The 25,281-nt window shown below is 44.9% G+C and overlaps 1 protein-coding gene across 2 annotated transcripts in view; it reads left to right on the top strand.

The window, feature by feature from the left end:
- Nucleotides 1-22,252, top strand: part of LOC139057937 (uncharacterized) — a 119,161-nt gene extending 96,909 nt beyond the window's left edge. Inside the window, exons 13-15 of one of the 2 annotated variants that reach the window (XM_070536743.1) lie at nucleotides 12,004-12,222; nucleotides 18,488-18,613; nucleotides 21,696-22,252. In XM_070536743.1, the coding sequence (XP_070392844.1) occupies nucleotides 12,004-12,222; nucleotides 18,488-18,613; nucleotides 21,696-21,893 (543 nt within the window). In that variant the 3' untranslated portion in view covers nucleotides 21,894-22,252. The remainder of the gene's footprint in view (nucleotides 1-12,003; nucleotides 12,223-18,487; nucleotides 18,614-21,695) is intronic. The other variant, XM_070536744.1, reaches the window with a different exon arrangement.
- The last annotated feature ends 3,029 nt before the right edge of the window (nucleotides 22,253-25,281 follow it).

The following is a 25,281-nucleotide window of genomic DNA, read 5'->3' as shown; positions in this document are numbered from 1 at the left end:
CGATCAATTGCAAAGGATATTTAACTGACATTCTGTGCATGCCTGACACATCGATAGAATTTCTAATATTTAACGCGACAAGCCACGGAACTACGAAAATTTTACTAACAAGGTCGAAAAATTGTGTGCTCATTATGACATTTTCTTGGTGGTATATAATCATCATCATCATCAGCCTGGCTACGCCCACTGCAGGGCAAAGGCCTCTCCCATACTTCTCCAACAACCCCGGTCATGTACTAATTGTGGCCATGCCGTCCCTGCAAACTTCTTTATCTCATCCGCCCACCTAACTTTCTGCCGCCCCCTGCTACGCTTCCCTTCCCTTGGGATCCAGTGCGTAACCCTTAATGACCATCGGTTATCCTCCCTCCTCATTACATGTCCTGCCCATGCCCATTTCGTTTTCTTGATTTCAACTAAGAGGTCATTAACTCGCGTTTGTTCCCTCACCCAATCTGCTCTTTTCTTATCCCTCACCGTTACACCTATCATTCTTCTTTCCATAGCTCGTTGCGTTGTCCTCGATTTCAGTAGAACCCTTTTCGTAAGCCTCCAGGTTTCTGCCCCGTAGGTGAGTACTGGTAAGACACAGCTATTATATACTTTGCTCTTGAGGGATAATGGCAACCTGCTGTTCGTGATCTGAGAATGCCTGCCAAGTGCTCCCCAGCCCATTCTTATTTTCTGATTATTTCCTTCTCATGATCAGGATCCGCCGTCACTACCTGCCCTAAGTAGATGTATTCCCTTACGACTTCCAGTGCCTCGCTGCCTATTGTAAATTGCTGTTCTCTACCGAGACTGTTAAGCATTACTTTAGTTTTCTGCAGATTAATTTTTAGACCCACTCTTCTGCTTTGCCTCTCCAGGTCAATGAGCATGCATTGCAGTTGGTCTCCTGAGTTACTAAGCAAGGCAATATCATTCGCGAATCGCAAGTTACTAAGGTATTCTCCATTAACTTTTATACCCAATTCTTCCCAATCTAGGTCTCTGAATACCTCCTGTAAGCACGCTGTGAATATCATTGGAGATATCGTATCTCCCTGCCTGACGCCTTTCTTTATTGCGATTTTGTTGCTTGCATTACGAAGGACTACGGTGGCTGTGGAGCCGCTATAGATATATTTCAGTATTTTTACATATGGCTCGTCTACACCCTGATTCCGTAATGCCTCCATGACTGCTGAGGTTTCGACAGAATCGAACGCTTTCTCGTAATCAATGAAAGCTATATATAAGGGTTGGTTATATTCCCTACATTTCTCTATCACCTGATTGATAGTGTGAATATGATCTATTGTTGAGTAGCCTTTACGGAATCCTGCCTGGTCCTTTGCTTGACAGAAGTCTAAGGTGCTCCTGATTCTATTTGGGATTACTTTAGAAAATAGTTTGTAGGCAACGGACAGTAAGCTGATCGGTCTATAATTTTTGAAGTCTTTGGCGTCCCCTTTCATATGGATTAGGATTGTGTTAGCGTTCTTCCAAGATCCCGGTACGCTCGAGGTCATGAGGCATTGCGTATACAGGGTGGCCAGTTTCTCTAAAACAATCTGTCCCCCATCCTTCAACAAATCTGCTGTTACCTGACCCTCCCCAGCTGCCTTCCCCCTTTGCATATCTCCCAAGGCTTTCTTTACTTCTTCCGGCGTTACCTTTGGGATTTCGAAATCCTCTAGAATATTTTCTCTTCCATTATCGTCGTGGGCGCCACTGGTACTGTATAAATCTCTATAGAACTCCTCAGCCACTTGAACTATCTCATCCATATTTGTTATGATATTGCCGGCTTCCTAGTTTCTTCTTCACTGTTTTTAGGCTTCCTCCGTTCCTGAGAGCATGTTCAATTCTATCCATATTATACCTCCTGATGTCAGGTGTCTTACGCTTGTTGATTAACTTCGAAAGTTCTGCCAGTTCTATTCTAGCTGTAGGGTTAGAGGCTTTCATACATTGGCGTCTCTTGATCAGATCTTTCGTCTCCTGTGATAGTTTACTGGTATCCTGCCTAATGGAGTTGCTACCGACTTCCATTGCACACTCCTTAATGATGCCCACAAGATTGTCGTTCATTGCTTCAACACTAACTTCCTCTTCCTGAGTTAACGCCGAGTACCTGTTCTGTAGCTTGATCTGGAATTCCTCTATTTTCCCTCTTACCGCTAACTCATTGATCGGCTTCTTATGTACCAGTTTCTTCCGTTCCCTTCTCATATATATTATATATGGTGGTATATATTACTACTGAAAGAAAACGGTTGGAAAGAAAACAAATAGATTAATGAGTACATCACAATGTTCAAAAGCTTCTAGCTCCGTCCGCATTTTATTATTATGTGAGTTCAGGTATATGACAAATTACTGATTTTAATTCAAAGTGTTAGAACGCGCACACCACGTCCTCATCTACCATCGCTGCTTATGCACAGACGCTGGCAAAAGCTAGCATATGATGGAGAATAAAGGCACCCTCTTAACTACCAAACAAAGTTTCCCTAAACAGGCTAACATATGCAAAGGTAAACGTGTATCAGTAAAAAAACTATGTTCCCTTCCACTCTGGGAAGAAGGATCACCAGGCGAAGCCGTGTATGTGGGCCCCTTAAAGACAAACTGTACCTCCGTCGTGGGTCACCGCGGCACGGCACAATCTTCGGGGTCAGCCCACTTATGGGCAGTGCTTAACGCCTGCGTCACTTCTGCCGGGGGTCGGGCCGGTATTGCAATATCTTCGGGATCGGCCCACGTAAGGGGAGTGCATAACGACTGCTCCACCTCCGCAGCGAGTAGGCCCGGCATTGCACTATCTTCGGGACCGGCCTCGTAGGGCTAGTGCTTAACGCCTGGTTCACCTCCGCCGAGGGTCGTGCCGGTGTTGCACTATCTTAAGAATCGCCCCACGTATGGGGAGTGCTTAACGCCTGCTAAACCTCCCCGCCGGTCGGGCCGGTATTGCTGTATTTTCCGGGTCGGCCCACGTATGGGGAGTGCTTAACGCTTGGTTCACCTCCGCCTCGGGTAGGGCCGGTATTGCACTAACTTCAGGCATGGCCCATGTATGGGGAGTGCTTAACGCCTGCTTCACTTCCACCGCGGGTCGGGCTGGTATTGCACTTTCTTCGGGGTCGGCCCACGTATGGGGAGTGCTTAACACCTGCTTCATCTCCGCCACGGGCAGGTCAGGCATTGCACTATATTCGGGATCAGCCCAAGTATGGGGAGTGCTTAATGACTGCTTCACCTCCACCGCGGGTCGGCCCGGCATTGCACTATCTTCGGGATGTACCCACGTATGGGATATGCTTAACGCCGGCTCCACCTCCATGGCGGGTTCGCCCCGCATTGCACTACAACCGGAATCGGCCAACTTATGGGGAGTTTCTTGCTTACCACGCCAGCGACACAAAAATGTCCTTGGACGGTAGAGGTATACAGTTTCGCTGTAAAACGTCGCAGTTTCGCCAGAAAGACGAAGCACCGATTCCGATAGAAAGTTTGTAGACAGATCCGCTAAGTAAGGGTAGCAGTTGTATAGTACGTATAAACTTGTGAATGTTCGCTAACTGGCTAAATTAACAAGCATGATGCCAGCGCACGCAGGAACAGATCACACTCAATGACCGCGGGCCCTTGCTGTCAAAACGCGGGCGTGAGACAACGTGGCAGCAGCAGCGAGGGTCTATCGGGTTGTCTATCGCTTGAATGCAACTTGAGCGGGGAAAACATAGCGCACGAAAAACTACGAGCCGTCAGCCCACCTAGACTACACCTCCAAAACAGATCGTTTTCAAGATAAAGCCCGCGCGGCCGTCCCATAACCAGTGGCTGCCGAAGTACAACTCCCCATCCCACTGTGCCATGCTCCCAACAGAAGGCTGTACGCGGCCTGCCCGTTTCCTATGTCGATTTGAGCTAACATGCTATAGTTTTTATGGGCCGTAATATAGTATGAAGCGACTATCCCACCAACACTATTACCACCGCGTATTACCGCAAGCATGTCGCTTGTTTTTAAATGTGCTCTCAGGTCAGCGTGAACAGCTTTGCAAATTGTAATGGCACTCGCATTCAATGCATTTTATTAGACTGCCGTAGCAGCGAAAGGACTTGTTGCAGGCAGGAGATAAGCATTCGCAAACACAGTGGCGACAAAGACAAGTACGCACCGAAAAAAAATCACGGTACAAAGCACCAGCGTCAAGATGCTGCAAGGAAGCATCGGTGGCAGCGTTAGAAAAAACGGCGACTACAAACTGAAGCTTAAAAAATAAAAATATATAGAAAATATAAAAGCGCTTCTGCAAAAAAGCATCGTTGCACTAGCTAATGAAGTCACGATCGCGCTGCTTGAGGTCATATGTCCTTCGTAACTTAGCCTTCTTGCTGCCTCAAGATGTGTAATGGGCCGAAAAGAACAATAACTTTTGGAACTGCACATTCTAGACCGTCTTTTCCATGCCTGAAGACTCTTCGAAACTAGCTATCATGGTGATTTTTGTGCTCTGTCTTGGCTTATTACGCCATTACGATATCGCCACTTTCATTGGCATAGAAGACCATGACACCTATGGATGCCTTGACTCCTTCTAACGAGTGAGTGACTGCGATCGACGTGAAGGCACATTGAAATCGCACAAGGAAACGGCTGAAGTCAGTCGCGTCAAAGCTCAACAATGATCATAGTCTCACGACGCGCATGACGTTTAAGACCAACTCCGCTAAAGGGGTGGAACCTATCGCGAATCACAAGCTTTGCGTAGAACATTGTACAATGGCGCATTGCAGAATAGTGGCTTTCACAAACTGTATAATGGATGACGATTACCTGCATGTCTTGACAAACGGACTCCGGAGTCGTGTTTCTCACACATATACTGATGCATAAGTCTTAGTCCGGGTCAGTCCTAGTCGATGTTTGATGAGGCTTAAAGGGAGCACGGTCGAGTAAAATTATGGTCAGCCATAACCCAAGTCTTTTTGCTTGAGAATAATTTTAGTCCGTTTGAAACTGAGCGAACGTGGTTGAGCAGAATTGTGGTGAGTCTGAGTGCGAGTGAGACATAAGCAAAAATTAAATTTTTTGAGCGAGTCTCCGAGGGTTGCGTTTAGATTGTGGGCAAATGTTGACCTATGAAAGCAAAACTTACAATAAGACTGGTCATATTTAATCTATTTCATAACCGGCTTTCTTTAAATGCCACAACATTAGCTGTAGAGATGAGGCTCTGCCGAAGCATCGCTGCTTCATGCAAGCAAGACTTCGCTGCTTCTCAGCGCCATCCACAGGCCGCTTCGTTGTCTGGCTTAGCCCTTTGTACTGATGAGACTGTACTGCAGCACCAGTTTAAGTATTTTGTTCGTAATCAAGTTGCCAGCTAACATCGGCTATTCTTACTCCACCACTTGTCGATATCTTCATTGGCACCTGATCTCTGTTACGGAACTATGGAGTCGCTCACTTACTTTGTTCCGCCTTCTGTTTACCAGGTTTATGTGGTTGCTGACCTGGCTTCCTCCTTCATGTTTGTAATCCATGACTGCCAATTTTTGCAGCATTTTGCGTTGTCGCTTCCCCTATTTGGCCAGTGAAAAAGTATGCACGTCCCTAAAGTCTTCAAAGTGCAACTTATAAACGCTCCATTTCCATTCTTTACCACCTTTCTTGGCACGTATCAAGACAACGTCATCAAGTAGGACCATCCTAGATAGTCCTAGAAGGCAGCACCTAATAACCCCACTAAGAAGCTCAGTCACACGATATCATCGGGCCAGTTTGAAGGACCAGGCCCAGGCAGGTCAGACAGTTGGGTTGAGAGCAGCAGTGACACATTCCCGAGCCGCCACCAGCGACAGGACAAGCCAGCACAAAAGGCGGTGCCGCATGGACCAATGAAACACAAATATTCCTTGAGAAGTGGCCCCTGAACAAGACATTCAACCGAGCCGCCTGGCATGTTTTCTTCTGGAGAGCTTCCGTTAGTCACGTGCACCCGTCTGCTTCATTTTCTGCTATGTCGGATGTGCGACTCAAACATCACAGTGGCGAAGCCTTACACCTATAATTCATGAAAGACGCGTTTTCGTATAAAAAACACGACACAAAACGCCTGTCCAACAGTGCTGTCGAATATGGCGTATTTCGGCTCGTATTCCAGCATTGTGTTTCACGTCCACCGATCTACGTGATACTGCCGAAATGCAGCGCCATGTCGGTCCATAACACTACAAGATTATTTTACCCGTAACCTGCGCCGCTGCAATGTGCAACTGGTCCACGTTCATTCCTGTATTTTAGGCCACCAGCGGAGCAGTGACCAGGACAAAATGAGAAAGGAACGTTCCCATGCGTGGCATAGAACAAGCCCTGCGCGTACTACGATTACGTGTACATTGGTGAAAGCGGCAAATTCCAGTGGCGCCTACAGCGCCACTGGAACAACCTCATACAATACAACCTCACATACAATATCAATATAAAAATGTTGCGTCTAAATCCGTTACTTTACATACACCTCCCACGCAACGCGATAATGAATCAGCGAAGGCAATAATAATAGCTTGGAAAAAAATTGGATTGATACGCAATATGTGGAATACCTGACAGCCCCCCAAAAAATAGCAGCCATTCCACTCTGTAAAAGTGGATGACCAGCGAAGCTGTAGCACATCACACACGCTTATACAAGGGTACATGAATCTATATTAATAATTTTTAGTAGTAGTGACGATAGCTTTGTGATTACTTTGATATACACGGATTTGTTTGGTTATAACGTAAGACAGAATCTTGACCAAAGGTGGCTGCGTAGACAACCGTTCTTGAGTAGTTGAGCTACTTGTAATGATGTGGCACCCAAAATCAGGCTCTTCTAGCATAAACTGAGTGAAGCGTTTCTTGTATGCTTTTGAAAAGTGTACATTGAAGTCTCATACGATGATTACGTGGATAGTTTATCATGGCTAAGCCGTGCAAAGTGCGTGGTCATGAACTTCTCGATATCACACATGGTTGTGCCTGGAGATATACACCCAGCGGATATCACAATTCCGACTTTCATTGGTACGGCACACACAACGCCACAGTCGGTTGCATTGTGCTCTTGCGAGTCAGGGCGCATAGTTGTACATATATTTTGTCCTTTGCGTATATGGCAATGCCTCCTGTTCAAGAGTCCATCTGCTGATCAGAAACGATGACAGCATACCCGTTGGCTTGCAACAATGCATCTTGAATTATTCGTTTCAGTTATTATTATTATTATTATTATTATTATTATTATTATTATTATTATTATTATTATTATTATTATTAGGGGCGGAGTGCTTGAAAGCTTTTGCTGTAAAAAAAACTAAAAAAACAAAAGTTCAATAAGAGGGGCAGTAATCGCCTGCCTGCTAGCGCATGATACCTTCACAAATTCCTCAAGCGACTTTCAGCTCGATATCTGAGCTTTTCAGTTCAGTGAGCAAGGTCACCATGCGATAGCCAGAATGCCCGCCCCGTTCAACACCATCTTGATCAGGGTTCTGTTTATAGTTTTTCTAATATCCACTTACTTCCCATCCAGGCTGTTTCCACCATTCATTCATTTCAGTGCTGCCTCCTCTCGAGCATGTGCGTACGAGTTTTCGGTCTTTTCGTTTCGGTGATCCTTCAGTAGACAGTCGGTGCTTGTGCTGTGCTTTAGGTTCCCTCCCGCGTCCGTATTTCCGCGACGACCCCTCTCTACCATCTATGTTAATAGTGACTGTTGGATCCGTTTCTGCCAGTCATATGAAGCTCAGCCACACGAAGCCAGTAGACTACAAAGCGAAAGAAAAAAATTCAGAAATTACCTGTGGTTCTATATTAAATATAGAGATGCCTCTTGCCTAATGCCGGTACCCATGCGTGAGGATTGAGTTCGCACCACTATCGTTACCCGCCGTGGTTGCTCAGTGGCTATGGTGTTGGGCTGCTGAGCGCGAGGTCGCGGGATCGAATCCCGGCCCCGGCGGCCGCATTTCGGTGGAGGCGAAATGCGAAATCACTCGCGTATTTCGATTTAGGTGCACGTTAAAGAAGCACAGGTGGTCAAAACTTCAGGAGTCCTCCACTACGGCGTGCCTCATAATCAGAAAGTGGTTTTGACACGTAAAACCACATAATTTAATTTTTTTAGCTATCGTTAAGAATAGACTGGCGAGTGAGCTCAGGCCTCACTTAAAAAACTTGTGGACCACATGTGATATGCTGCAAACTTCACAGGTTTTTCTGTGGTGTTTTTACGTAGTGCGTAGGTTGTTTAAGATGGCCATAAAAAACAAGCTTGGTTTTCTGCAACGAAATACGCGTAATATGTTGATAAATACTTCCGTGTTGGTCTCGCCAACGCGTCCTGGTCTATTCCGTACGAAGCGAATTGGAGAATGAGGAGAACCCGTATGAACCGGGAGCTGACTATTGTCGTGTCGTACGTCATTCCGGATTCCATCAGAGCAAGTTAAAGGGGAAAAAAAAGAAATAGGGAAGAAGTGAGGCACGCTACATCTCGTGTTCCTGCGCAAGGATTCAGCATGGCCGAAATGTGGTGGAGCAAGTGCTAGAGTTTCAGAAGAACTTGTAGCAGCAAATTTAATCCGGTAACTCATAGTTCATGAATACACGTAGCTGCGGTTGCTTACCATATAAGTTAGACGAGAGACACGGCTTAAGAATTTGAACGGTGCAGTCTATGAGTGTAAAAAAAAAAAAGAAACGAATGTGTAGCCGTGTAGGAATCGCACATAATATTTTGCACATACTAAGTAAATTTTGAATGTACGACACACGGCGCGTTGTATAAATGAATGAGCCAGCGAATACGTCCTAAATGTAATGAAAGAGGGCGTGGCACGTTTGCTCGCGCCACTTGTCAGCCACATTTCCGGGAGATTACGATTCTTGGCATAAATAACAATAAGACAGCACGGGAGCTTATGAAAGCCTAATATAAAAAAAAACTCTAACCACTAGGCCTGTCGGTCCCGACGTGGGAGCGGCCCGCGACGTGCTAATACGCGTTCTGTAGGACTGTAAAATAAAAGTTACTCAATCAATCAATCAATCAATCAATCAACAATTAAACACCTATGCTTTATCAGTCAGAGATGAGATTGTTTGACATCTGGGAATTGGGGTTTGTGAACAGCACACACATGCGTGTATTTCTCCATTTATTCCTGGATCAGCACCCAAAATAAATCAGTTTGTAATGCCGTCCATTCTTTTCTATGTGTCTTTGCGGCAAAATTGTGTCCTTCAGCAAGCACCAACTAGGCCAGCAAACAGTTCTGTTCAAACATATTTCCTCGCTTTTTCAGAGCGCGAGCTCCGAGGCGTGCGTTCCTGCGGCGAGCGTCGGCGTCGGCGGCGTAATCGAGCGAACGAGCGCAGTGATGGATGAAAGAGTAGAGTTGACTGTTGGGCTAGTTGGTCGTCCATATTTGAAGTAGTAGCTTAGCGCAAATAAAACCACGAACACAAGGGAGACAGACAAGGACAAGCGCTACTCACAACTGTTTATTGGAAAGGAAGGATGGTGCATATATATATATCCTCTTGTCACGCATGCGCCTACCAAGCAGAAGTGAAGCCGGAACATGCACATCAAAGGCGATCGCGCAAGAAGTTAAATTCGGCATCCAGTAATGTGATAGAAGGCTCACTCACACATCTATCTCTATTCTTCTTGATAAAGAAGGCCTCAAGAGTGAGCCTGGAAGACGCGTTGCCGCTCCTGCCGAGAATAGTTGTCTCTGAAAATCGAGCGTCGCAACCACACGCGGTAACATGAGCCACCAAATGTGCGCCCTTATCCTCTTTTTCCTTTAGTTTTTGCGCGTGCTCCCTCAGACGGTCATTCACACAACGCTCAGTTTGACCAATGTAGAGCTGCCCACAAGGGTGCAAGGGAATTGCATAAACAACCCCTCTGGAGCACTCAACAAAGGGCTTCTCATGCCTCGTGCGGCAGCCCCGCCTGCTCTTGCAGCAAACACGAGAACACAGCTTCGAAAGCTTGTTGGGCGCAGAGAAAACCAGAGGTATACCATGACGGTTAGCAACCTTTTTAAGGTTGTGTGACACCTTGTGTACATAGGGAATAACCTCTGGTCTTACCTTCTGTCGTTCGACTTCTGCGCTCGCCCTTCGTGCTCCAAGCTTTACTTTTTGCAGAAGAGACTCTGCTATAGCATTGACGACCGTCAAAGGGAAACCAGCTGCCAAAAGGCCAAAAGGCGTCCAACTTGGTTTGCAAAACTAGACCGCATTTGGTGTGCGCACGATTTCCGCAAAGCCGATTCCAAGCAAAGATTACCAACTGCTCGCTTCACCACTTTAGAGTGTGCGGAATCGTATGGCAGCAATTGCTTCATGGCTCGCGGTTGATAGGACCAGCAGACGTGGCCAACTTCAAAAGACAGTTTTAAATCTAAGAACTGCAGGCCTGTGTCGTCAGGAAGTTCATGGGTAAAAACAAGCCCTTGGCCTTGGTTGTTAAAAGCGTCTAAAATAAAAGCAGGGGATGTAAAGTCACCCTTATTGTTTATTGTTTAAAAGCACTAGAAAATCATCAACATACCTAAAAACTTTTAAAACCTGCCCCCCATTAAAAACCTGTTCTAAGGACCTATCAATAAAAGACAAAAAAATGTCGCACAAAATAGGAGCAACACAAGACCCAATACACACTCCCCGGCGTTGCAGATATGGCTGCTCGTTGTAAAAAATAAAAGTCACACTTAAATAAAACTCAAGCAATGTTAAAAAGCTGTCCACTGAAAGGCCCGCCGAGTTCTGGGAGTCGACCACGTCGTTGTATTCAATACATTCCCTTAAGAAAACGAGAAGCTTGTCCTGAGGAATTGAATAGAATAGATCTTCTACGTCAACGGAAAAACCATACTTAATGCCGTCATTACATTTAACAAATTGCGCGACCTCCGATGAACTTTTAACACGGAAAGGGTCATCCACCTGGGAAAGGGTTCTCGTGTTTGCTGCAAGAGCAGGCGGGGCTGCCGCACGAGGCATGAGAAGCCCTTTGTTGAGTGCTCCAGAGGGGTTGTTTATGCAATTCCCTTGCACCCTTGTTGGGCAGCTCTACATTGGTCAAACTGAGCGTTGTGTGAATGACCGTCTGAGGGAACACGCGCAAAAACTAAAGAAAAAAGAGGATAAGGGCGCACATTTGGTGGCTCATATTACTGCGTGTGGTTGCGACGCTCGATTTTCAGAGACAACTATTCTCGGCAGGAGCGGCAACGCGTCTTCCAGGCTCGCTCTTGAGGCCTTCTTTATCCAGAAGAATAGAGATAGATGTGTGAGTGAGCCTTCTATCACATTACTGGATGCCGAATTTAACTTCTTGCGCGATCGCCTTTGATGTGCATGTTCCGGCTTCACTTCTGCTTGGTAGGCGCATGCGTGACAAGAGGATATATATATATATGCACCATCCTTCCTTTCCAATAAACAGTTGTGAGTAGCGCTTGTCCTTGTCTGTCTCCCTTGTGTTCGTGGTTTTATTTGCGCTAAGCTACTACTTCAAATAAGGATGCAAGAGCGAACGCGTAGCTCAGCGTATATGAAAGACGGGAAGGGAAAAGCGGAAAGGAGGGTGCAGCGGAAGCATTAGGCCGAAAGCGGAGGAGGGTATGGTGAAAGCGTGAGAATAAAAGCGCAGTGCGACGACAACGGCTATGAGATGGCGCCAGAGTAGCACGCATCGTTTTAGAGGTTTATTGGCGGCGGCAGCGGCTGGGAATCGCGGCCAGGCGTCACCCCCGCGCGGGCTTTCACGTTCTCCAGGTTAGCGAGGCAGTCGTACCACGTACAGCCCATTTGTAAGGGGCTGCACGACACATATTGTCCACGCCGTCCAACATATTGCTAAGGGAAAACACTTATAGAGCTGTGCTCAAATTTTGCATTAGGGAGTATCGTAATCGTCACTGATTTTTCTCACTTTGCAGGGCAGCAGCATAACTCTTCTTGCAACCAACTACAGCCACTGGCCTCCGAACATCATGAATGCTGTGGCCGTGGGCATGGCTGGTCGGTGGTACGCACCATGTGAGAAAGGTTCCACGTCGAGTACCGGGCCCACTGGCTATTCGCTCGGCAGTAAATGCGGGGGCGCGTGCATGCAAAAGAAGCTCCTGCGAGAGCATCAAATCACCGACATTTCCCGGGTATGCAAAAACTGCCGTTCATAATACTGACAGACAGCAAGGAGAGCATAAGGGAAATTGTATTCAATCATGAACTTAACGAAATCATAAATAAAACCCGATTAAAGAACAACTGGCCAGAGGTGGGGTAGGAACACAAGTCTTCGCATTAGGCGTGCGACGCTCTTGCCATTTGAGGTAACGTAGCGCCGTTTCGGCATCCACTTTCTGGCATACTTATATTATTCTGGCATTTTTATGTTTGGTGAACGCTCATGGTTATATTGCGCTTAGTTTTACACTGACAATTTTAAGTGAAGGACAGGACGTGGACGTACGTAGCGCAAACTACGAACAGTTTAAAACTCTTAAAGAACGCGCTTACATACAAGGATATATGGCGCGGGGAGGGGAGGGGCATATATAAAAAGATATGAAAGGGTGACGACATGCGATCATAGTTCGGGCCAGGCATGTATCGTTCACTTGCACCCGTTTAGCTGTCGCAAGCGCCTCCCATAATTCTCACTCCATATTTTATTTTGATGTGCCAATGACTGTGGTGCTTCCTAGTAGCGGAGAGCATTTACATTGTTTGCAGTGTGCATCCAAATTGCTTGGTCCTGTCAGAAGCTGGCACGTGTATTTGTGCTCCCATAACCTATCATTTAGCGAACGTCCAGTTTGCCCAATGTATACTTTCCCGCAATCTAGTGGAATTCGGTAAACCACTGAAATAGAACATTCCACGTATTTTTTCACGTGCCAGGGTGAACGGGTGCAAGTGAACGATGCACGCCCGGCCCGAACTATGTTCACATGTCGTCACCTTGTGATATATATTTATATCTCCCCCCCCCCGGAGCCATATCTCCGTGTATATAAGCGCGTTCCTTAACAGTATTAAACAGTTGATAGTTTGCGCTACGTACGCCGACGTCCTGTCCTTCACTTAATATCGTCAGTGTAAAACTAAGCGCAATATAACCATGAAAGGGATATTTATGTTTATCTAGTGGAACTAGAGCTAGGCTTCTTATGACATGACTAATACAAATCGGGCCCCTCGGTTTCCTTTCTTCTCGTTCGCTACTTAGCGACTGTCTCGAATCCGGCAACACTGGCACCTTCAGGCAGCATTGCGGTTTTATTAACCAGTTGCTTTCCCCGAAAAATTCATGTACACCTAACGCCTACGGCAGAAAGGATTCTCCGCATCGGGCGCCAAGGCTTGTGAGTGGTGGGGCTGGCTAAGAGTCCTAGGGTTAGATATTGTAGATAAACCTAAATACCCCGGAAAGGGGATGGGAATGAATGAATGAAAAACTTTATTTTCCCAAAGGAGGTATACCGGCGAAGGTGGAGCCCTCAGTCCAGGGCCCCTGTGCATTTTGCTATCTTGCTAGCTCTGTCGATACGCTTGAGCTGTTCATCAGGCTACGAGCAGGACAGCGCAGTCTCCCACTGTTCTGTTGTCGGTGTTTTGTGTACTGGCGCAACCTTTGGTTTTTGGCAGGCCCATGTAACGTGGCAAAGCGTTGCGTGTTCCCCGCATAGTGGGCATTTATTGTCATATGTTGACGGACAGATTTTGCTGAGCAGACTCAGATTGGGGTGTGTATTAGTCTGCAGTTGTCACCAGGAAACCGACTGTTCTCTACTAAGGTCTTTGTGGGGAGGGGGGTAGATCCTCCTTTAGGCTCTTTGGTTTTCTAAAATTGCTCCATAGCGGCTGGTGACTGTGTCCGCTTCCCCGTCATGGCGCGCCCCCGGGTTGGCGTATGCTCCGGCGTTGGCATCGGCACGCTGGTTCCCTGTCACAGTCTCATAACCTGGTGATCTGGGCTGTAGTGTTTGCCAACTCTCTGATTGTGTGATCCACACGACAGTTGCCTTGTATTCACATGCCAAGGATCTTAACTTAGGATATCTCCGGAATCTTCTACCCCCTATGAAGATGTCGATGGAGTTTTACAGATGGTATCCTCTTCTGCAGACTGAGCACCTCGGATTTCTCCGGGGAGCAGGCAAGTCCGCAGTGCTCAGTGTATGCGTGGACTGTATCTGCTGCACTCTGCAGAATATCTTGTTTTTCTCCTAAGGACGCCTTGGTCACCCAGATTGTGACATCTTCGGCGTATATGGCATGCCTGAGTCCTTCAGTTTTGTCGAGCTTCCGTGCTAACCCGATCATAACAATGTTAAAAAGCGTAGGGGATATCACAGAGCATTGCGGTGTTCCCTTTTTGGGCATGTTGAAGTTGTCAGTCCTGATGCCTCCTATACCAATGGTGGCGGTTCTGTCACTAAGGAAAGCTTTGACGTAGTTGTGTATGCTCTGCCCGCAACCAATGTTGCTGAGTCCCTCCAGCGCAGCCCTATTGCTTACATTGTCGAAGGCCGCCTTAAGATCGAGTGCAAGCAATATATTTTCTCCGTATTTTAGAATGGTAGTAAATACCTCCTCCTTATTCTGCAGGAGGATGTCTTGCGTTGAGAAGAATTTGCTGAATACAAACATAGTATGTGGCATGAGCTCGTTATCCTCCAGGTGCGTCTCCAACCTCTGAAGCACAATTCTCTCATATACTTTTCCCAAGCAGGACGTCAACGAAAGGGGTCGCAGGTTTTCCAGCCAGGGAGTCTTTCCGGACTTCCGAATCACTACTATTTCCACATGTTTCCAGTCGTCCGGGATAGTCCCCCGTTCCCAGTGTTTATTTACGAATTCGGTAAAACGTTTGATGGAGTTTTCGTCCAGGTTCCTTATCATGGCGATGGTGATGCCATCCTTGCCTGGCGTGATGATCTTTGTGGCAGACATCACATCGTGTCTCACTTCTGTGGTAATGGGTTCATCTAGAGCGGCATTTGGTTCGCCCGTGTATTCCAAGCTGGCGTACATACAAGATGGGCAAACGGCGCCGCGGTAGCTCAAATGATAAGAGCATGGCACAGGTAATGCAAAGACGCGGGTTTGTATGCCATCTGCCGCCAAAATGCTATTTCCTTCTTTCAATCCCATTAAATTGCGATTTTTTATTTCAGTTAACAAGTACCCCTAATTTGCTTTATTCTGTCCTTGGTACATTTAATGTCGGAGCTTCTGACTAATAAAGAACGGGCCCCTCAGAATTCATTTCTGGACGTTTCTATTATACATACATATATATATATATACATATATATATATATATATATATATATATATATATATATATATATATATATACTCTGCCTTCCAGTGCTCACGGCCTGAATCTTTTTTCTTGGAACACACTAAGCATGGACTTTCGTATCGCACACGAGTCATAATTTATAGTTATATATATATATATATATATATATATATATATATATATATATATATATATATATATATATATATATATATATATATATATATATATATATATACATGTATATAATTATATTTAGATATTTATAAATATTATCGATACTAGTATGGCTCTTGTACGCTCACACTGTTTTGGGGGTGCAGTAAGACTCAGACTAATTTTTGCGGTGTCTGTTGGATTGAACATTCCCAGATGATAGCGAGCGATCTCTCCGCAGAATTGAATGAAGTGAAAACCGTGTTCGTCTGCAGGTGTTGCGTTTCACAGAGGCCTAATGGAAAGTTTCGGCTCTTTCTTAATAATCTGGCCCTTCGCACTTGGTCATATATCTCTACTACGAAAAAAATGCACAAAGAAACCACTTTAGTTTCTTACAGCTGTGCTTCTTTGCTATTTACCAAATATACATTTTGCCTGCTCCAATACTTAGTCTCCCTGTAATCCCAACCAGTAAGCATGACAAGTACCACCGCGAAAGAAGCCCATCAGGACAAAGACAAAGCCGTCGCGCTCAGTCATTTTCATTATGCTTTGAAGAAAAAAAATTTTAGGGCCACCTACGCGGCTGCGATAAAGGCCGTGTGCATGTCTACAAAGGCGTAGACATAAGATTGATCCAGCGCGGAGATTCTGAGCGGTAGTTAGCCAATTCTGATCGCTGTTTGCAACGATTGTACTCTCTAAAATCGGCAACCTTCACGTGTGTAGCATCGGCAGAGCGGACGAGAGGTTGTATCGTGGAATGCCAATTTGTTGGTGTTGCCTTCCACTCCTTATGACCTGAATCATATTTCTTTGTAACTTGCTAACCATGCATTTTGGAATTGCAACTACGGATTTTGACGTACATAGCGGCGGATACCAACGCAACAATGGGAGTAAAACCATAAAGGCTATCTTTATTATACTTGCGCTGAGCTTCAGATAGACCGTACTTCAGGGAAGCTTCATTCAGTACCCGAAGACTACGAAGCGTGTCACAGCGTGGCGGCCATTCGTGCAAGGGTTAAAGACGGGTTGCCTATTATTCTTTAATGCGGCAGCCTCACGCTCCTTACTCTGCCATAAACCTCACCTCGCTTTTAATCAGGCTCGCAGCAAAAAAGAGGACTACTCTGTTACATACTCAGAACTACGAATTATTGGGTAGGCCGTTATGCACACTTTTCTTGCAGCACTTACTCCCTTGTGTCTGACTGCATTTCCATTCTCTGTTCCGAAGAGTGCACTTATGTTTAATTTATATATCGCAGAAAAAAGTCGCAGTCATAAGTAAGGCTCGTGCTCATTTTCCGTCGTGGACACTGCGAGCTGTTTTAAGGGCTACTATACCGTTACGACGTCCAAAACAATAATCCGCAAGTAAATTGCATAGGTGTGGCTTCATGAGGACCACAATATGTAGTTATAATTTTCGAAACAACCACCGCCGTTTACTAGTGGCTACGTCTCTGCATTGCTGGGCTGTCGTCTGCTCTATCTTGATCGCGGCGGTCACATATTTTAGTGAGGGAGAAGCGCAAGAACGCGCTTGTACTACAATTTAGTTGCACGATAAAGCACCTTATGTGCGTAAATTATTCTGTTGTCCCCGCTATGGGAAGTTTATTAAGGAGATCGAGATTTTACCATGCACATAAAACTGCAGCATTTATTTTCGTTTCAGAAAAAAGAACAAGTTGGACCGCTATTGACCGTCTAGTTGAAGTCAATGAAAGACAACGTTTTCTTGTACGACGTGATGAGGAGAGATAGGGGTGCATGAACCACATGATTTTTCGAGAGGTACGCGCGTAGAGACAGACTTGGTCGACGTTAACAAGATGTTGAATCGCTTGAATTTTGTCATTCATAATCCTCAACATCCTAATCATCACCGTGACAGTAATCGTCACAGTCACACAGTGGTTCCAGCAGCGCATGCAGATTTACCTGAGGGCCACATATCCTGCGATGCATACCCGGTAAATCGGAAAACCCCATGCCGCACTGATGTCTACACTGGGCCGTCTTCAGAATTGGTCCACGGAAGAGGTAGAAACTGCTCAAAGAGCAACACCAAAAACGACATATATATATTTTTTTATTTGTCGACAACGCTTTTATGGACACATGCTGCAAACTTTATGAAAAGAGAGGGCTGCTCTTCTGCCGATTAGTGCTGTGGTACATGCAAAGACGGTCAACAACTGGAATTATTAGAGTGCTGATTACCGCCGGACATCTGTGCCCTTTATAGAATATATTGGGCTACGTTTTCTTATAATCTTTCTTTTTTATGTTGTTGGGAAAAATCATGAATATTAGGGAGTATATACCAATCTGTTAGAACGCTGTTAGAACTCGGGCAACGGCTTGTCCCTGCATTGTAGAACGGGACAACTCCCAGAATTGCTCGTTTCCGCTCATATATATTAGAATGTTTCAGTTGAACATTTACGCTCAGACCGCCATGCGCTCGCAACTGCCCAAAAACCGCTCCGCGGGAACGCGTGTGCGCTTGCGCACAACGCTAGTGCCGGCATGCGCAACAAAGATCGCTTCGCGCTCGACTTGCAAAGCCGAGCATTTTGCTCGATCATTTTGCATCCGAATTGATAGTGGGCCGCCTGCGTCTCGGAAAGACGCGGTTATCAGGTGCCAAATCTACGCGGTTCTCTGCAGTGCGTTAGCGCGTGAAATCTGAGCGGAGCGTATGCGGTGCTCAACTTAAAGTGTCGATTCGTGCTTTTTAGGGAGTGGTGCGAATTTTATTGCACGATCCCTATCGAAACATCGTATGTCCCCTGTTCAGTAATCCTGTTTGGTATTACATGATTTGTATCGGAACAAAAAAGAACTATGAGACAGGATATGTCAGATTTTGTGCTAGGGCTGTCAGATCTGTGCTCACAAGTTCCACAAATTATTGTCTCCTTCCACAATAGGCCTGCTCTCGGCCTGCCTACAACAACTCGTTCTACGAAGACAGGGCGTTCCAGGCCCGCGTCGCGTACGACGTCGGAGCAGAATTGGTCTTCACCTATGACAGCCCTATTAACCTTCGTACCAAGGTGAGACAATCCAATCATGTCCAAACAGCACGCATGGTAACACTGAGTTCAACTTTTCAGATCATGTCTACTCGCATTAAAGTGTGAAAAATTATCAATTTGCTGGCAATCACGTGGCAGTAAAAATGAACATTACTCATTTCCTGTGCCCCTGTTTCTTGTTAAAGTTTGAAGCAAAGGTTCTCGTTACATAATTGTAGAATATAAGAGTGAAAACGGTACTGTTAAATTGAAACAGAGGCGAAGTTGTTAGATAGCTAGTGAACGAGTCATTTATTGTGTAAATACATGTGGTTCTATACTGCCTCGCCTTGTAGCAAAAGAGAAATTTGGAAAAGATTTACGCCAGTGACCGCTTCTATTATAACGATCCTTTATAGCGAAACTCCTGCAGACTTTCGTGACCGTAGCATATATATATATATATATATATATATATATATTTAAACCGTTGGGGGAATTACTTGTACTTCGTAATTGAATTAAATAATAAATAAGTGATGAATTAGTCATAATTAAAGTGGATGCAACAAAAACTTGCCTCAGGCTTGGAACGATCCCCTGCCTTCGCATCACGCATGCGATGCTCTGACCAACCAAGCTACCGCGGAGCCGTTTTTCTGGGGTATTTACGTTTTACTACTAGAACTAACCTTGGTAGTGTTAGCCACAAGCCGCCACTCAGAAATCTTGGCGGCTGATGCCTTTCTGCCCCTGGCGTCGCGAGTACGTCATCCTTTTGGGTGAAGGCAACTGGTCAATAAACCCATGCATGCTACCTGAAGGCATCAATGTCGCCGGGTTCGAGACCCTCGTTGTGTGCTGAACGAGAAGAAAGGTGGTTAATTAAGGGACCCGATTTTTATTAATCATATCATAAGGAGCCAACAAACAAAGGAGCATAGGACAACGTAGGGTAAAAAAACGCGTACTACTCAATACCTGGATTAAATAAACAATAAACAATGACAGTTAAAGTGAATGAAAAATATTAACTTGCCGTAGGTGGGGTACACTCCCACGTCTTCGCTTTACGAGTGGCGCAGCTGGCTAACTCTCCCTATGTTAGATTTAGTGGTAAAACATAAATACCCAAGAAAGTTGATGGGAAAGCTCAATTGGTTAGACCATCATGCACGTAATGCGTAGTCATAAGATATTTCCTCACCTGCGTCAAGTGGCCCTTTCATGCACCTTAGTTGTCCTTGAATTTATATTTGTTTTATTCACTTAGTAACTACAAGTAATTTCCCATATGTTGTCTTTTGGTGTATTCGTTTGTTGGCTTCTTATGGTGTGATTAACAAAAATTGGGCCCGTTGGTTACCCCCCTTTCTTCTCACACACACTACCATGTATATATATATATATATATATATATATATATATATATATATATATATATATATATATATATATATATATATGTATGTATATATATATATATATATATATATATATATATATATATATATATATATATATATATATTTACAAAGATTATAAGATGGACAGCACGAAGCGGAGTATAAAAAATGTAAGCTGATAGCTTATATCGAGCACCTGATCTGCGTAACAAATAATTTGTTCCTACATTAAACGTGAGCATACGTGCGCTTCCACGCATCTTTAAAGCGTACCAAGCTGTTATTGAAATTGCTGAGTATGTTTATTACATTCGTTGATTTAATTTTGTTTCTGATTTACACGCACTGCATGCGCCTAAAAGTTCTTGGGAAATCCACCAGAATTGGTATGTACTACTGTACGTCTCCTAGATACAACATGTACGTGTCCTACAATAACATACAACAATCTCAGCTCACGTACATCTCCAAAGCTCACGGATCTGTCAAGAAAATGGTTCACTCTATTAGATAAATTATTTGATTTCATGCACTTTCCTTGATTCAACATTTAGTATGTCGCACTGACGGTGCGGCCTCATTCTTTGCCAGTCTTCCAGTATTGGCGGTTCGGACCGTGACGCAGGAGGTGTAAAAACCCTGAGCGTTGCTAAACACGTCACGTACATTTCTGGGCGTACATCTGTCAGCATCGAATTGTTCGCATCACCGTTACCTCTCAAGAATTTAGGTAACCACTTCACGTAGGCTTCGCTTCGTATAGATATCGACATGTGCTGCGCAATTAAACTTTCTGCATAATTGCGCAGTGCATCCACAACCGGCATCCAAATACGTTCACTACGAAAAATGTACACCTTCAATGAAGTAATTCCGTTATGCACGCGAAGATTTCATTGTTTCCTTCTCAGGTGTTGTGTTCGTCTCGACGGTCGCTTTCTACATCGGTAAAGTGGGCCCGTCGCGCAAATGAAATAATGGAAATGCGGACAATATTAGACACGCTGCCATTGGAACTGAATCCATACGCGAGGCAGTGTTCGCCGATGTAGCGTTGGTCACCTGTATCACGTGGCGAGGGGTCCCGCCTCTGGCCACGTTGCCGGTCAGGCACATGTTCGATAAGCTTCAAACCGCGGTGCAGATGAATGTGTGTGTTGTGGCGATGCCAAATGACACAAGGCTTTCTGCGATCAGCAAAGAATGTGCAATTTTTTTTTCATGGAGTCACAACTAAAATTGGAGTCATCACCCGTCTGTGCATGTATAGCATTGAACTGAAATGTTTCAACGAAGTTAGTTCCTATTATAGGGCTGTCAATACTCGCCGTTGGCTGGTGCAACTGAAACAATGTTCTGCACTACGAACTTCGCTGTCCTCTGAATATTAGTCTGTGTAACTGCACACTTTGGCGGCCATTGCTATGCTGTTGAACACCTATTAAGGCTCGTTGGCAGATAGCATGAAAACAATACCTAGGGAGCAGTTTTATGAATATATGGCTCTTATCGTCTATGATATCATATGCTCGCCATCGCAAAACGTTGCAATTACGCACTTGCTGCTGTCACGGACCCACTTCTCAGGGTTAGAAGTGAAGCGCTTCTTTCGGAAATGCGTAACGTAATTTATTATCGTGCTCAGCTTTAAGGCACTCGATTTGACACAGACAGTGACCTCTTACGAGTTGTTGTCTCGGGGATGTTCAATGCAGCTTTGCAAAGCCAAGGCGAACGCGACAAACGTGAAATACACCTTGGCTGCTGCGGACATCCAGCTGGAGGACGTCAATGGTACCTGCGGCTACGGGCCATTCCCTCGGCTCCACATGCTCAAGAAGCTGGCGGAGTTCTTTGCTTTTAATTACACGTCTGTCGGTAGGGAGGGAGCGTGCAGGGCGGTCACCTATTAATACACGCTCAATTGTTGCTGTCTGCTCATGCACATAGAAAAAAAGCATTCTGTGTAAATGAGTTTAGTGAAATTCTACATTTTTTTTCTGTCCTTTCTATTGTTGTGGCAAAAAATCTGCCGCGTATGCGGGATATGGGGGTTTGGCATCATGGTGCATGCAGAAAATCTACCGTTTTCTCTACCGGTGGTGTATTCTCTGCATCATGTAGAGAATGATGTATTCTCTACATCATTAATATGACTTAACGTTTTCGCCACTGCCCCACCGAATAGGTTTTCGTCTTTTTATATAGTACTACTATTTGATATGTTTGTCAGACTTATCCTGTTGCATATGTAAATAAAGTGGATGGTATTTGGGTAAAGATTCCGTTTGACCGCAGTTTACAAAAAAAAAAATAAGTTATTTTTGTCTGGCATTTCCATTTAAGCCAGTTTCAATTTTCCGGAGCCCACTGCATCTATAGTAGTGTTTGTACAGATGTTCTAGATGTGCCTTTCACACACTCCCATTATCACTAATAGAGCCATGACTACGTCTTCACCATTCTCGCCGTTATGTCTGTATTGGTACAAGGAATCTACGCTAAAATGTTCGCCAGTTCACACAGATCCACGAATACATTTTTTTGTCGGCAGCATTGCAAGAATAGTTCAAGAACATTATGCGCAGATAATGTCAACGTTAATATATGTGATCCTTGCGAAATACTCAAGCATAGTACATCGTGTAAAAGTAAAAACATGTAGTAAATAAGGGCACCTCTTTTACCCTCAACATGCATGAAGTGCTTATAATAGTTGTACAGCCTGCCAGTCCTGTCGATAACTAGGGAATCAGCCTAGATACACTTTAGCTAAAATTAACGTAACGAGTGCACAGATTGAAATTTCTTCCGCTCAGCCCTTATTTGGCGGTCGTTTAAGGTGAGTGTCACAACTGATGGAGCTCCAGGATGCATGCTTCCGGGAGCTTGGTTCTCAAACAACGGGAACTACAGGAAACCAGGATGACGTAGGCATCGGAGTGGTACTTCCACGGTTTGCGTGCAGTATTTGGCTGCACACAGTATAGCTGCTACTAGAGGGAACTCTGGCGCTGATATCGCTGGGAGGTGGAAGCAACGCGGTTTAGTCGGCATTGTACTTATGGGTAGTACGTAGATTCGCTTAACTTCGTTCTTCTGGTTTCAAATGACTATGTAACTTGGCAAATCAATAATTTTCAGTAAAATATTTCGTATTGAGTTCAATATCTCGCAATATATATATGTGTGTACGCATGCGCTTTGCTTACCGTGCTTATACAAGATGGGAAAACTTGTAAATGAGATAAAGCCTATAAAATACTGCCCCAGGAACACTTTGGGTCACAACCACAAAGATTACGTAAATGGGTGCACTATCCGTCGATGGCAATGTAAGGTAACCATTACTAGGCCATTGTTATCTGCCGTCATCTTTGTAAGAAACTTCGTAGTCGACGGCCTCTGTCTTCCTATTTCGGAGATGCAGCAAGGTGCCGTCCAGAAGAAAGCAGGGAGGGATGATGAGCATAACACAAGTGACAACCTACATTGAAGCGCACAGAGAGCGCTGAAGTACGTCATAAAAATTTATTTCGGGTTGTAAGTAACTTCGACTTGTGCGTTTTACTGCTACACTGTGAAATATAGCGCAGGAGTGAAGTATAAACAGTCACTCTGATGAGCATTTATGCATCTGCGGTCCTTTCATTAAGGAAACATTTAGTCCGTCTAGCAAGCCTCACAAAGCCAACGCTGGGGGGAATGAGGGTGTTGTAGGTGATTGCTTTGACAAAGTGTTCTTCATCCCTAAGGCTGGTAAACAGTATGTGGACTATCGGCACCATCAAATCGTACGGTTCTCACTGACGCTTTCTTTTGGCGTATTGCCTCACGAGAAAGGTAAATAGTCGCCTGATGATGGAATATATTCATTCTGAGCATTTAAGTGGTCTAGAAATTAGCTAATCGCAATCGGTTTGTTTTAAAAATATATATCAGATCTTTCCAAAATTTTGATAATAATTAACGCCCCAATAAGTAATCATTGACTTGTGAAAATGCATGTTCCCTCATGGGTTCGATGTCAGCACGAAATCAGTGTTGCGTTCAACCAACGTGGAAGTTGTATTTGTGAGTAAGACGCCTGTCTAAACCACTTCGCAATATTTTACAAATACATGAAACCATGGCGTATAATTTGATGTTTCCTTAGGCTGGTTCTTTAAAAATGAATATGTGCAAATGCGAATATCAAGTTATTTATGTTGCATGTCTATAAATCGTATGTTTTTCCTTATACAAAAGTTGGACTAAATAGACGCCCAATACCAACATATGCTGGCTCCATACGATCATGTAACCTTGCCTTGAAAATTACACGCTCGAAGTTAAAGCAAGCCATTAGTTAAACCATCGTAGCTAAGGAAACCTTCCATTTCTGGCATTGTTGCTCTAAAAAAATGCGCAATTGTTCTTCTGTTCACCTGTCTTTTGTGTTTCCTTCTTTGTTTCTTTGTCCTTTGTTGTTTGTGCGGTTACATGATGCATTCCAATATCAACCACCAACTATCCCGTCCATCCCTGTTGAAAATAAGCCGCGCAATTTTCCATTCCTTCGGTGTTCTTTCTTACAATGTCAGCAGTTTTGCGAGTGGCACACGCATGTCACAGTGCCACCAATGAGCAGGATGAGTTAGGGGCTTTTTGCTGCGGCCAAATGGGACTGCCTTATCTAGATTATATGCACCTAAATCTGCTGTTGATTGATTCGTTGGAACCGGTTTCGCGAATAGAGTGCAACTGAAATTGTTCCCAGTAGCCTCGTGGGCATTACACTACGATCGCAAGTGAGAGGTTACTATAGGAGGAGGAGGAGGAAATAACTTTATTGTGTGCCCAGCTGCGAGTTGGCGGAGAGGGCCAAAGGCCCCGTCTAGGTGACGGCCCGGAGTTCGTGGGTCCTGGCGGCATCCTCGGCCCGCTGGACGGCCCATAGTTAAACCTCGAGGGCGGGGCTGACCAGCGCTGCTTCCCAGCGCGTGCGAAGGCTGCTGCTAGAGGCCGCGTTTTCTTTATTGTTATTTATCTCTCGGCATTCCCATATTATGTGCTCCAGAGTGGCTCTGGATTCACATGTTTTGCATTTGTCCGTAGGATATACATCCGGATATATGATGTGCGAGAGCGCAGGATTCGGATACACCCTAGTTTGTAACTGCCGCCATGCGACAGCCTGCTTTTTTGTCAATTTTGCCTAAAGTCACGGAAATATGCACCTCTGTAACCTATCATGTTTCGTGATGTCATCATATGTGGTCATTCTATCCTCCCACTCCCACTCATTTACCGCACCGTCAC

The sequence above is a fragment of the Dermacentor albipictus genome, chromosome 3, assembly GCF_038994185.2.
Source record: "Dermacentor albipictus isolate Rhodes 1998 colony chromosome 3, USDA_Dalb.pri_finalv2, whole genome shotgun sequence".
In the NCBI taxonomy this organism is placed as follows: domain Eukaryota; kingdom Metazoa; phylum Arthropoda; class Arachnida; order Ixodida; family Ixodidae; genus Dermacentor; species Dermacentor albipictus.
This window is presented reverse-complemented; position numbering and strand designations above follow the sequence as displayed.